Source organism: Egretta garzetta, unplaced genomic scaffold, assembly GCF_000687185.1.
Source record: "Egretta garzetta isolate BGI_Z169 unplaced genomic scaffold, ASM68718v1 scaffold204, whole genome shotgun sequence".
Lineage (NCBI taxonomy): Eukaryota > Metazoa > Chordata > Aves > Pelecaniformes > Ardeidae > Egretta > Egretta garzetta.
The window spans coordinates 660,858-673,835 of NW_009259424.1; the positions used below are offsets into that span (position 1 = coordinate 660,858).

At 39.8% G+C, this 12,978-nt stretch overlaps 2 protein-coding genes across 2 annotated transcripts in view; both read right to left on the bottom strand.

The window, feature by feature from the left end:
* Positions 1 to 1,611, bottom strand: part of LOC104124622 (ATP-dependent RNA helicase SUPV3L1, mitochondrial) — a 46,190-nt gene extending 44,579 nt beyond the window's left edge. The window contains exon 1 of the mRNA XM_035892575.1: positions 1,536 to 1,611. The gene's annotated coding sequence lies outside the window, so the exon portion shown is untranslated. The remainder of the gene's footprint in view (positions 1 to 1,535) is intronic.
* On the bottom strand, positions 44 to 12,972 carry VPS26A (VPS26, retromer complex component A). Its single transcript, XM_035892584.1, is given in 10 exon segments — positions 44 to 1,807; positions 2,684 to 2,826; positions 3,354 to 3,422; positions 4,521 to 4,627; positions 5,078 to 5,242; positions 5,724 to 5,880; positions 8,304 to 8,379; positions 10,036 to 10,185; positions 11,014 to 11,058; positions 11,061 to 12,972. Coding segments are annotated over 10 exon segments (1,095 nt in total). The 5' UTR covers positions 11,130 to 12,972; the 3' UTR covers positions 44 to 1,693.
* Between the last annotated feature and the right edge of the window lie 6 nt (positions 12,973 to 12,978).

The window sequence follows — 12,978 nt, forward strand, 5'->3', positions numbered from 1 at the left end:
ACGGCCGCAAGGGCAGAGCCCATCAACGAAGAGGACGCCGGTGTTAGTGAGAATACAGCTGTTTTTAATTCAAAGAGCAGCTCAGTACGGTTCCCGTTTGTTACACAGGTTGCACAATCTGAGGCTGGTTAAATACAATCAAGGTTTCAAAATCTTATGGAATCATTTCCAGATTACAACATGCAAGTGACCACGAAAATATTTGGCTTTTTACTTTATTCGTTAAGTTTCTGAACAGGCACTTACATGAGGGAGTTAAATTTGCTCTCAATTCAAAGATATCCGCGTTAGAAGTATCCTAGCGTAAAGTACACAGAGTCTTTGCTTTATCAAAGTGCCACAGTAATAAAACAGTTCTTACAGAAATGTAATTCCATTATTTACTTACTCATAAAGTAAGGTTACCAGTGACGCTTGCACCGGAGTCGAGAAGTCTTGGTTTCAAGGCCAAGTGAACTACAAGCACGAGCAGCCTTCCGCACAGCAGGCTTTGCTTTATGCCCAAGCCACACATCTGATAACAGACGACATGCTCCGCTGTGAACAGATGAAGGCTAACTCCTGTAAGCTATTTCTTCAAATGCTAAATGCATATGAGATGATTAAGACAACCGATCTGCTGTGCCAGGCAAGCTTCTAGCAATTTCAAGGCTTGCCTGACTTCAAGATACCTTTCCAGAAGACCACAAAAAGCTTGTTTGCCCTCGTGACAGGCCCAGAGGGACGAGGAGGAGGACGTCCGTTGAGGACATTTGCCCTCTCCCATCAGGGCAGCGAGGAGACAGACTGTGAAGACAGTGGAAGCATGAAGCCAGGAGGAACCACATAGTTTCACATATTTGCAAAATAATCAATGTTACCAGCATTTATTTCATCAACAAGAGATAATTACGTTCAAATGCTTTACCCGCTTCACCACCGGAAGGTAAAATCACGACAACGTCTCTACAGTCACTAGTTACTGGGCAACAAACCCCCAAAAAGTCAGGAGTGACTCACATGAAAAGCTCAGAGAAGTACGGTAGAGAAAGAATTGGGGGAGGGAGGGCAAAGATGCTTCCTGACATTCTTTGCTCCTGACAGATTCAAAGCTTTTTAGAAACCCTGGTAAGGTGTCTGAAGGCTCCACAGTTACCACAGTCACAGTGCATATACATGCAGTTTCAGTTAAACCCTGTCTAACACAGCAATTAGAAGTCTTAGGACAAATCCACCGTAAGCCTCGATTTTTAGTGTGATTTAGTCAACTGTGTCTTACTGTAGTTTCAAAACAAAACAAAGCAAATAAGCAACATTGGAAAGAAACATGCAATAAACAACATGAGAGAAGGGAAATGCTTTAGTCTACACTGTATAGGTGATCAGCAAAAATCAAATACGCCAGCCTACCATGCATGGAAATAACTAGATTTAAGCTTATGTATATCCAAGTGCGTATAACATTATCAAATAAAAGTAAATGTGCAGTATAAAATAGTAGCTTAAGAAAGTTCCAGTGTTTGAGAAAGCACTTTATTTTAAATGTATATACATACTTGAATGTTTAACTGAAGAACGCTTTAGTAGTATGGTAAATGCAGCACTGCAAGATGAAGGAAGACAGTTGTAATGGGAATTTTGGCCTTCTTTTCCCACAGGCTGCTGCCATCTTTAACCTGCTGAAGCATCACAAAGTTTTTCACCTTATACCAGTTCACATTTCGGGTTGCTCAGCAGATGCTTGTGATTCTGGAGATTCAAATCGCTGGTGAAAGTTTGTTCGTTGTTTCCTCAGCTTCTCAGGAGCTTTTCTCCATAAAATTATTTCCTATTGAAGAAGCAAACACTTTTGAAGTGACCGTGTACCACTAAGCCAGCAGTATCAAGTACCTTATGTTCCTAATAGGCAAAGACTTGGGGGAGGGGGGGGAAACAAAGCCACAAACCACCCACAAAAAAAACCTTTGCATCCCCATTACTTACAGAACAGTGCAGCACATACAGAAAGTAACAGAAAGACAATGCAAAAAAAATAAACACAAGTTTATATTTAGTTGCTGCCTGAACATTTATCAATCTGGAGCTCTTCCTTATCAATCCTACTCCCCACTTTAATGGTATTGAAGAGTTCAAGAAATTTTTCTTCCTCCTTTTCTCAAAATCCAAACCCATCATAGCCATTGTATGCTCTACCTATCTTTTGTTTTCCATATTTCATTATATTGCCTTGTCTATTCTTTATAAGGAAGACTCTGATCTAATCCACATAGCTTCATTCCAGTGACCCTCTTCACTATTCCTTTCTTCAACTTTTGTTACTTTTTCAGTCAAATGTCTTAGCCCTTACTACAGTTTTGCAATTTTGAGCCCAGGCTAATGCTGAGAGGGGAATCTATCCACAGCAGGTTAAGCAAGCAAGTGAACAAATGCAACTGCAGTTCATTTTACCCACAAAGTGTTTCGTCTGGGTACTCACAATGCAACGTTGTTCTGTGGCACTGAACATCATATCCTCGCTGAAATAGTACCCATCACCCCCCCGTGGCTCCTTTTTGCAAGCTAATATTTCCTTTACAGTATCCAAATACACTCACTAGCAGAAATGCTTAAGCCATACATGAAGCACAGGTGGCTTCTTATGTGTTAAGCATTCAAGGCAGCATTTGCAACAGCCCAGACAGTTCTGCAACAAGACCAACCATACCTGTTGTTTAAAGTATCGTCTGTCTTCTTCATCCACAAGCACTAGATTTAAGAAGTACCTCACTGAAAATTTTTTGTTCACATCCCTCATTGCTGGAGTTGGGTCATAGCCTGCTAAGAACAGTCTTATAGGAATCGATTCACCTTAAAAAAAAAAGATTCAATTAGTTCCTTAAAACTGGATGTCATTACTGTAGTTTCAGAAGACATGCAAAAAAAAAAGGCAGTTTCCCAAGCACTGTCTCTACCCTTTCCTTGCTTAAAAAAAAACAAACAAAAAACTAAAAAAAGCCAAACCACCACCAAAAAATACCACAAACATTGCAGAGGCGACAGTAGCCAGGCAAGACAAAAGGATCAATATCTTGAATTCTCTAGAGCTGGTCTACACCATGGAGCCAGGTTTGAACCAAAGTGATAAAAGGATCAGTCATAGAATTTCCAATGGTAAAATAAAGGGTAAGAATTACTAGGACCCCAAGTGAAATGCCTTAAATCAATAAAAATATCTGCTTCAAATAGGAAAATCCACTATCATTTCAGCAATCTAAGGAGAAGTGTGGTTTCTCCAAGAAAAAAATTATACAAGTCATCTCCCCTCTTCCAGATTTTTTTAAATACAGTTTTAACTCAAAAAATGCTTACCCTTTAAAACAAGCACAGTTATTTACCTTTAACCGGTGCGCCATCCATTATTTCATACTTTGCGATGGTTTCAGTCTCCGTTGTGGTACTGGGTCCTGGTGAAATAAGTTTTCTGTGAGAACACAGGCTTCAGTTTTAAACATTTACAAAGCTTTATCACAGCAATTTCTACTCTGCGGCATTTAAATTACACAACACCACTTTTTTTTTTTTTTTTTGCTTTTGTCTTGCATGTAAGCTACACGCAGCTAAAACAAACAAAACCCTCTCCTAGGCAGAGCATCTCCTTCTTACTCTCTCCTCCCCACACTGACCCAGAAGAGGCAGTAGCCCGTGCTTCAAAGGAGCCCTGGGCACACAGGCTTTAAATAAGGGACAAGCATGCAGGGTAGGACTTGTGAAACAATTCTGTTTGGTGGGCAGTGCTAGCGACCAACACTTTAGGTCATGTCCCGACTAGAAACCTGAAGAGTTATCACCTAGCACAAGAGCCACCTTTCTCCAGAGCTCAGGATGAAGAAGCCCAAGTACCTAATTTAGCCACAAAAGCCAACAAAGTAGAGCTTCCTGCCCTTCCTCTATTGCTGTGGAGGCTTTCTCAGTTCCCACACAAGCAGCTCACTAGAATCCCAGCCACTGCAGAGTGAAGTCATGAGCCACAAGCTCTTACTGCCTTCTTTGTTCAAGGGTGCGCAAGCCTGACCTGCAATAATCAAGCTGTTTCTGCTTCAAAGCCTCTAGATATTTCCATCATACCAGTTTTAGACTGACTGAAAATGGCACATTTCTAAAATAAAAGATATTCACACTAATCTTTACCAAGCTTGCTTTATCAGCTAATACCCTCAGCGGCAAGGGGGTCTTCAGGATGCATTTTACACCTTTTCTCGTGTTCATTAACTGTCAAGGCTGCTTAAGTTGCTGCATATTTATGCCCAAATTCCATTAGCAATGGTTTGTGAAGCTAGCCCAACATTCACAATCCTAGAACAATGCCACAGACCTCAGGTAATGTAGGCAACACATATGATTACCAAAGCACAAAATGCAAATGGTAGTCAAACACCAGTGAGAAAGAAGCACACAGAGCACCGGTTTAGTCAAAGCTGCAGCTATTGACCCCACTCTCCAGGTTTGCATAACGCTCAACCGGCAGACAAGTTGCCACTTCTTTTGGGCTTTGTTTCTCTTACCAATTCCAGTAATTTCCTTTTTGATCAGCTGCAACTCCATGTGCTGAATTTTTATTCTCACTAAGAGGAAATAAATTTTTCCAACAATCACATCCTTTAAGTGATACCTTTAAAAGAACAGAATGGGGGTTGTCATTAAAGAATAAAGACACCTTCTTGAAAACAAGTTACACAGGCAGTTACCTTATCTGGACTGTTAATTACTCAGAGCTTGCCTCCCCCCACTGAGCTAAGCATCTCAGACCAGTGCAATTAGCACCTTTCCATCACTGCACTATTAGTAAAGGAAGTACTGTAATTATATTCAACAAGCTTAAATGCAGAAATGAAGTCTTAAATATTTGCTAGTGACTTCCCTATTAGTACTGAAGGCAGAACAGACAAGTATTCCTCAAAAAAGGCCATTGCGTAATTAGTAACCAAACAGCTCAATACATCGACAACGTTGCTTTACATTTTAAGTCTCCAGATGCCAGGTTGTTCATCAAATATTACATACTCTACCTTTTTCTCCCAAGACATTTACGTGAACACCTTTTGTTCTAAGTGACACTTACTTTGACTTATTGTATTCAAACTCTATATGAAGACAGTCTTCAATGCCTACTTCCATTTTAATGGAGTTGTTTACATCTGGGTACGTAGCAAGCTGGTGAACAATCAGGTCATATTCTTTCACCAGGTCTGACAGCCGTCTCACTATTGTCACTTTCAGAAAATACCTAGGAAAAATGTCACCAAGTTAGCCATAATTATTCAGAATCGCATAAATACAAGCCCTTATGTTCTGAAGTACAGGTATTCTTTGAAATACAAGAGTACATTTTCTTAAGACTCAGCAGAAAAGACTTAAGATACCAAAATACAAGACAAAACGCTTATAGGTGGAAATTTGAAGGGGGGGGTTGATTGGTTGTGTTTGGGGTTTTTAAAGGAGAGCTATGGGCAGTTTTCACTTGATTAAACTGAAAGAATTCAATCTACACAAACTACATTGAGCAATTCCAAATAGAGTAGAAAAGACTACATTATAACATGGCCCCAACAACTCCACTCAAGGCACACCAGCTACAGGCTGTTACATGTCTGAAATTTTGAAATCCAAAAGGAGGAAGGGGAAGAGGGAAGTTGATAAATTCGTAACTACTAAATTATGAATTTGCTGCAGGGACAGAGGGGAGAGAAGGCTTAAGAGTTACAAACCTCAGTCTGACATTGGCACCAATGTAGGATTCATATGGCTTCTCAACCTGCATGAATTCAAAGTCATAGCTTCTGTTTTGGGTCAGTTCTCCAGGTAAGGCCAGTTCTTTCACTAAGTTTACAAATTCATGAGTATTGCTTTTGTCATTGAAGAGCTCTAAAGTTGAGGAAGTTAAAGGAAAACATGCTTCAGTGTTTGTTTTTAGCAAACAAAGCTGTCTCTAATTTGGGAGGAGCAGGTAAGAGAGGGCAAGAGAAGCAATTAATTTGATTTAAATTACACATATTTGACCAAATGTTTTATCCAGTTTTTTGAAGTTATCTTCAGTTTCAGCCACCTACAGTAAGCATTCCTGAAGAGCTAACTGCAACAAACAGAACACATATTTGAAGTTTCACTAGCATGGCATCTTTTTTTAAGGACACTTTAGCAAGTACTTCTTGCCTTGCGTTCTCTGTAATTGGCATCATGCGATTTTGGCTTCCAGCATTTATTGCTGGAGGGACAAAATCTAAGCAACATCAAGACTGGCTCATTTAGGACAGGCCAGTGATCCCAACTGGTATCCCGCAGATCAACACCACCTATATGGTTTATTACTACTACTAGTCTACAATCAAATGGCAAAGAAGTTCTTAATACATATGCATAGACACACCACTTTCACAGCAACGTCATCTCCTGCTCCCAGACCAGCGTCATTATTATGCATCCCTAGATCTGTCATGCAATTCTCACCAAGATAAAAACTTAGAAAGTTAGAAAAAAATTAATACTACCACAAAAAAAAAAATCTGAACACTTTAGCATATAAAAACAAGCTTCTCTACAATTCGCAAGTGAAAATATCAGCCAAGAACATTAGTGGTAGTTGGTTTTACAGAGACTGAAGCTTTTCAGAAGAGAAAAAAAATGAACCAAACACACCAACTTCACAGTTTATCATTGCTAATTTGGTAAAAACTGACACTAACTAGTAGCTGCTTATTTCCTAATACGACTACAAATTATCCAAGGTGTACTTTGTTTGCTCTAACAAGCATTTATATAATACAAAGCTTATTTACTATGGCATAGCCAATACTTTTTATGCCAACCAGAAAAGTAGTACTCTGAAGAGATGGTTTAAAATATGTCTTTGAGATGCAGCTGGAGCAGGTCTCCAAGTAGCACAGAGACAGATCACAACTACTGGGATGCTTTTTGTATTCCTGTATTAGAACTTGAAAGGATGCAAGAAAACATGGACAAGTACAAAAAGAAGTAGCTTAACCCACTTCCACAGATTAAAAATGTCTAAGGATTTCTAAGCAGCAGCACAATGGCAAGTCCCAGAAACACACAAAATTCAAGAAATACTGTATCGAATTGAAGTCATTCAGAGAATAAAATTTATGCAGAGCAGGTGAAGAACAGCCTGTAGAGCTATTAGAGAACAACAGACTAAATGAAGCTGACATATGTAAGCTCTGTTTTTTCCCTACCTCTAGATGTCTCATTCCCATCACGCTGTTGCTTTATTCTGAAAGTTTGCTTTTATGGCCCTGCTGATCAAAACCTCAAAGCATAAAGCAGCAGGTGCCAGAACTCAGTCATACCTGATATGTTACAGTTCAGACATAGGGTACTGGAGCCTACCAACTGATCAGAAATAGAGAAGTTGTGACATTCTGATCAAAGTCAATTATATGAGGCTGAAACGTGAAGATTTACTTCCAAGGGGGACAATGATGCAAACAGCCCTCTAACAGAAGAAATTTTAGCATCAGCCTAAGGGTGCAGAGGTTACCTTGAGCGGTAAGTAGTTAGACATGATCAAGATTCTTTATAGTTTAAATCCAGCCAGAATTAGATACAGTTATAAGAAAATTATATTTGATACCACATTATCTTGCTAAAAAGCACAGAGATCCTCTGAAGCTTCAATATTAATTTATGTTAACAGTGAAAAACTGTTTTAGAAAACCAACCACCAAAGAATTATTTTAGAAGTGTTTTCCTATAGGCTGCCCCATCATTTCTTTTCTATGCTGCTTCTCTTCCAGAGCCAGAATTAAAGACAAGAATTAATTAGTCTGGCACAGTAGGTGCACCTGGTATTTTGGCTTGGAACCTTAAATACAGGCAAAACAAGGCATAAGCAGAAAAAAAAAAAAAGTGCTTTGATTTTGCTTTTTACATCAGGGTCATTCATCATTTATAGTCAGAGGAAAGACTGTGTTTTAGTTAAAAATTAATAGTCTGAAATATACGAAGCAGAAACCGTGTGTACCATGGTAACAAGTTTGGTTTTTGGAAATCTCTAGTGGTTCTTAATCAAAACTGGTCTGAGACAGTCGGAACACTCACCATCCCAGTTCTCCCTCACACGTACGTATCTTCCCTCTCAATGATCTTCTGACTAGCACAAATTAGTACATCACTTGTGTTAAAATGAGTAGGATATAATCTTCCTTTGGCACTTGTCACCCACTAACCCAATTGGTTTGCAATGTTTGAGCCAAACTGCTGACAGTCACAAGTGCAAAGTTCCATAAGCCACATGCACCTAACATCCCTTTTATAGCTTCAAAACTCACCAATTTGTCCTACAAATTCAATTCTGATTCCTTGGTGCTCTAGTCTCTTCCCATGCTGCTTAAAGGAGATGTTCACCTACCAAGGCAAAAAAACCACCGGTTAAAACACTTTCACTCTAACACGTGATCTTGGTAAAAAGGAAAGTACATTACTACTTGCCTACGAAAACTAAGACCTCTTCTCAACAGCACTATCTGAGCTTGAAAACAACCAAATCAAACAGCTGCTTATGAAATTAAGCATTACCCAGGTGCCACAAAAGCATTTAAGAAAAACCTAATCATCCATGAGACTGAATTTAATAAGTAAGCTTGAATCTTTCAAGTCCCAAAATTAAGATGTAAGCCAGAGCTTCAGTAGAGTTCACATAAGCCCGTCATGACCCCCTTGCCATCTTTGAAAGCAGAGAGCTTGAAAGCATCTTCCGACAGTCACATTTGGAAGTCCAAAAAGAACTGCCATGAGGTGCACCCCTTTCAAGTCAAGTGAACTTAAGTCCCTTCCTCAGCAAACAGCTAAGTACTGGTGTTAGAGAAGTCAATGAAAAATAAGATAATGAGATCTGCATTTCTGAATTCGATTCTCACTATCAGACCTTGCCTCACAAGAAAAGATTCCATAAGGTTACTTTCTATGGAAACATGTAAATATTAAGCATATATAATGTTTCCTTATGAGGTAGCGATGACCAGAGACACTCCTGTAGCTTAAAATCCATCATTGATAACAGAGTACGAAGTAAACCACTTGAATAATGTATCTTTGTGGTGAAAAGGAGAGAGGTAGGGGCAAGTCACACAGTAAATTACTGGTCTTCCAAACCTCCTCATCCCACTGTGCTTGTGTTAGCCAAAACTCACCAGGCACCTCTCAGCCATTGCTGATATAAGCAAGAAGTGCTCAGGCCAGTGAGCGTACAAATGCTAGTTCCTTCAGTTTCTCAAGTTTGAGGCCCATCTTGTCAGAGTTTCACATCCCTGAAAGGATCTTTCTAGAGAACCAAGATCTTAGCACAGGAAGGTATCTTAAGAGCAAGAAGATACCCAGTGACAACAGGTTGGTCAAGATCAAAGTAGGTATTTAGAAGTCAATCTCACAATCCAATACCTGGCTCGCCTTTCCTGAAGGAAAAGCAAACCATAACAGAAATATTTGGAGAATGAGAATGGCTCCAGTAAAACCAGAGTGACGACAAGGAGTTCCTAGGTGCAATACTAAAAGTAGAGGAAACCCTCTGGCAATCTCAACTTCATTTTTTTTTTTCCAAGAAGAAAAACTCTTGTTGACTCAGCAGCCAGCTGAACTTTATATGTTGCTCCTCTCATGCAATTCCAGAAACCACTTCAGGGTACGAAACGTAAGGCTTAGCTTCGGGGTATGCAAAGCAGGTTGGCTGCACCAGCCAAAAATTACTGTTCCACGTGTCAGGTTGTGGGTTTTGGAGTTCAAGGGGAAGCAGAGGGATCCAGTCTGGAATAGTTTTCTTGTCAGAAGCAACGACAGGATTGCACAAAAAGCTCATTCATAAATACAAGATGACCAGAAACAGCCACTGTTCAAAACATTCCATTTTATCAGTTGCCTGAATGACTACGGTTAGAAAGACCGTATCTAGGAAAACACTGAAATTGCAAGCTCTTGCTTTTATCAGTTTTTCATTTAACTTCCTATATGCACCTGCATGCCAGAATCAGTACAGTCATTAATAGTCACTTTAAAAAAAAAAGTTACCTTTCCTGAAACAGATTCTCCATCATAGAAGAGAAAATGCTTTTCTACTTTACCATCTTCTGTTTTGATTTCTGCTGTTTTTCGTGTTTCAGCATCACTAAGAATAACATCAATCTCACAACCAGGACCGAAAAAGCCTCCAAGAAAACTCTGGAATAACAAGAATTAGGTGAGTTACTACACAGCGGACACTCCATTTTAAGTGTGGTATTTACTCACAGCTGTACACTATACATTGGGGAAAAACATTTGTGCTCCCATGAAGTTATAAAGTATTAGAGACACAAGAAATATCAATGACAAAAAAAGACAGTTGTTCACCTGGCAAATAATTGAAATCAGGTGAGGAACAAGCAGAGACAGCTCTTACAAAATATAATGTTTATTAAAAAATACATAGCATAGTTACTATTATTACTACTACACTAAAATACTAACAGGTATTTAAAATGTTACTCTTGCAAACACAACTTTGGTTTCTGTCACTGCAAAGTTTCCAATCACTGATTTCACTTCTTTAAAAGTTAAGCATTTTTAATCCATATTTAAAAAAAAAAAAATGAACTCTTTAACAAATTGATTCCATCTGGTTTAGGATTTGAGATATTATGCCAAAAACTACGTATTGCTTTATGCCCACTATAACTTACTGCATAAACAGCAGTAACAAGCATGATCAGAAGCAGGAAGAATAACAGAGCAAAGCAGGGTGAAAAGAAACAGCAACAGGGGATGTAATACAAGGCCTAAAGCATCCCCTGGGGCTGGCAAAGGGCAATAGGACTTCTATTTGCTATCTCTTCCTACACCCCATAGTTCTCTTGGCAAATGAAGACAGCAGGTTCAAGAGGCAGCGGTTCTTCACACAATCTACGTTAGCTACACAACTCTACCATCAGCTAGAGGGGACGTTACCAGTTTACCCGTAATACTGCTCCAGGCACCAATCGGTTATGAGCATTAGATGTTTGTCCTCACCATACTACAGCATTCCCTAGGCAGGAACTTTTGACCAGCATCAAACACAAGAAACTAGGAGAGACCATCCTTTGACCTTGCACAAACATTTCTTCACAATCGACTGCAAAACACATTAGCTGCTCTACAGGAAACTCAACAAGATTAGTACAAAAGCCCACACTTTCTCTTACGAATTAGGCACTAATCTGCTTTGATGTACCAGAGCAGACGACACTTCACTAATTCAGTGTGATTCTGGGGTTTTGTGGAGAAATTACACTATGTTCTCAACCAAGAGAACCCGCTTCAATTAGATGAATTTGGTACACATGAAACAGTCATTCTCACGTCACCAGTTTAACCTCAAAAACTGAGCAACAACACATTTTGAGACATTCTGGGGACCTGAAGTTTGAAATGTAGCATGAGTAGCAAAAATAGCCTAGACAAAAGTTTGATCTTCGTTCCTAGCAGCAGGAACACTGAGTGACTTTTTGCTTACCCCTACAAGTCAAGCAAAGACATGGTGCAATTTTGAGCCATAAACCAGAGATTCACACAAGACTAAACCGACTTTGTATTTGTTCAGATAGCAAGTGGCCCTAGTTCAATCCACAAAGATGTATATAACTAACTGAAACCTAGTTATATCTACTTCATGTTCTCACAGGAAAGCAAAAGCAGATGACCAACAAGGTGGTCGAAATAAGACCGAATGGTCCTCTAAGTCTCTGCCAAGCGCATATTCACATTAATTGCTGAAACAAGAAGTAAAACTTTTTTTTTTAAGAACCATTTTTGGCTCCTAGGGAAGGGAGAGAGAGAAAGAAGAAAGTTTCAACAAGAATTCCAAATCTTTACACTCTTTTAAACTGTTAACACTGAATACTTTTGGGCATGCCCATGTTTTTTTCCTCAGAAATTCTGCATTTGTTCTCCAGATTAGCTTTATACTTTTTTCTCCCTAAACAAGGAAGCACATTACCTTTACGTAAACATTATACAAGACGGTCTCACAGTACCTTCCAAATCAGGAAGCTGTACCATCATTTAAAGCAGTCAGCCAGGACTAACATGGGTAACACATAACTTCTCAAGACATTGTGTACGAGTTATTTCTCCTGTACCCCTTAAACATTAGCAATGATCTCATCCAGAGAGGACAAGAACATACGGAATAAAGAAATCAACAGCTGGTATCTCCTCCAGTTGCTATCAAAGATACTGCTGTGGGGAAAGTATGCAAAACAAGAAGTATTTTGAGAAGCCATCATATGGCTTATTATGTTACAGCTTAAGAAAACGAAGACAGAGAACTAAGGTTTTCAGAAGCTGGCCAAAGGCTAGGCGACGTTCTTGATTTCATGCAAGAAGCAGACGCTGAAGATTTTGTTACATCAGGACCGAAATCAATCTGCATTCAGTCCTTATGTGTTAGGGCTGTACTGAAGGACTTGCAGGACTCCCAGCAGCTGATGACCGGTGCAGAAATCCCAGCCTCAGCTCCACAAGGACCCCTAAAAACCTTCTGCATGTCCAAGAGATAGAGACACACGTTAAGGAATCCACACGCTTCAGAAAGCCAAAGCGCACTGATCCAGCTGATAAATTTTTATTTTTTTTTTCTTTATAAATCTGTACATCACAGCACACCAAGCACTTTGCCCAGGCCAAGCCTGCTAAGCACAAAGCAGCCGCTATTTCACCAGCCCTGAAGGATTACTACTACCAACCGCTGTCGTTTTAAGCGCTGCCTTACAGGACTGCTGAAAGATTTATGGTGTTTCCAGGACCATCACATGCACTTTCCCCAAAGCCTCCCCCGACAGTAGCTGTGCAGGGAAAACGGAAGCCGAGTTTCATGACTAAACCCCGTACTGGCGAGGGCATGCGTGCACGGGGGAGAAGCAAAGGAACACCCCAATCCGTTAAGGTATATTAAAAACACCCCAAACCTTTGGGTTTTCGCCATCTCGGCCCTTG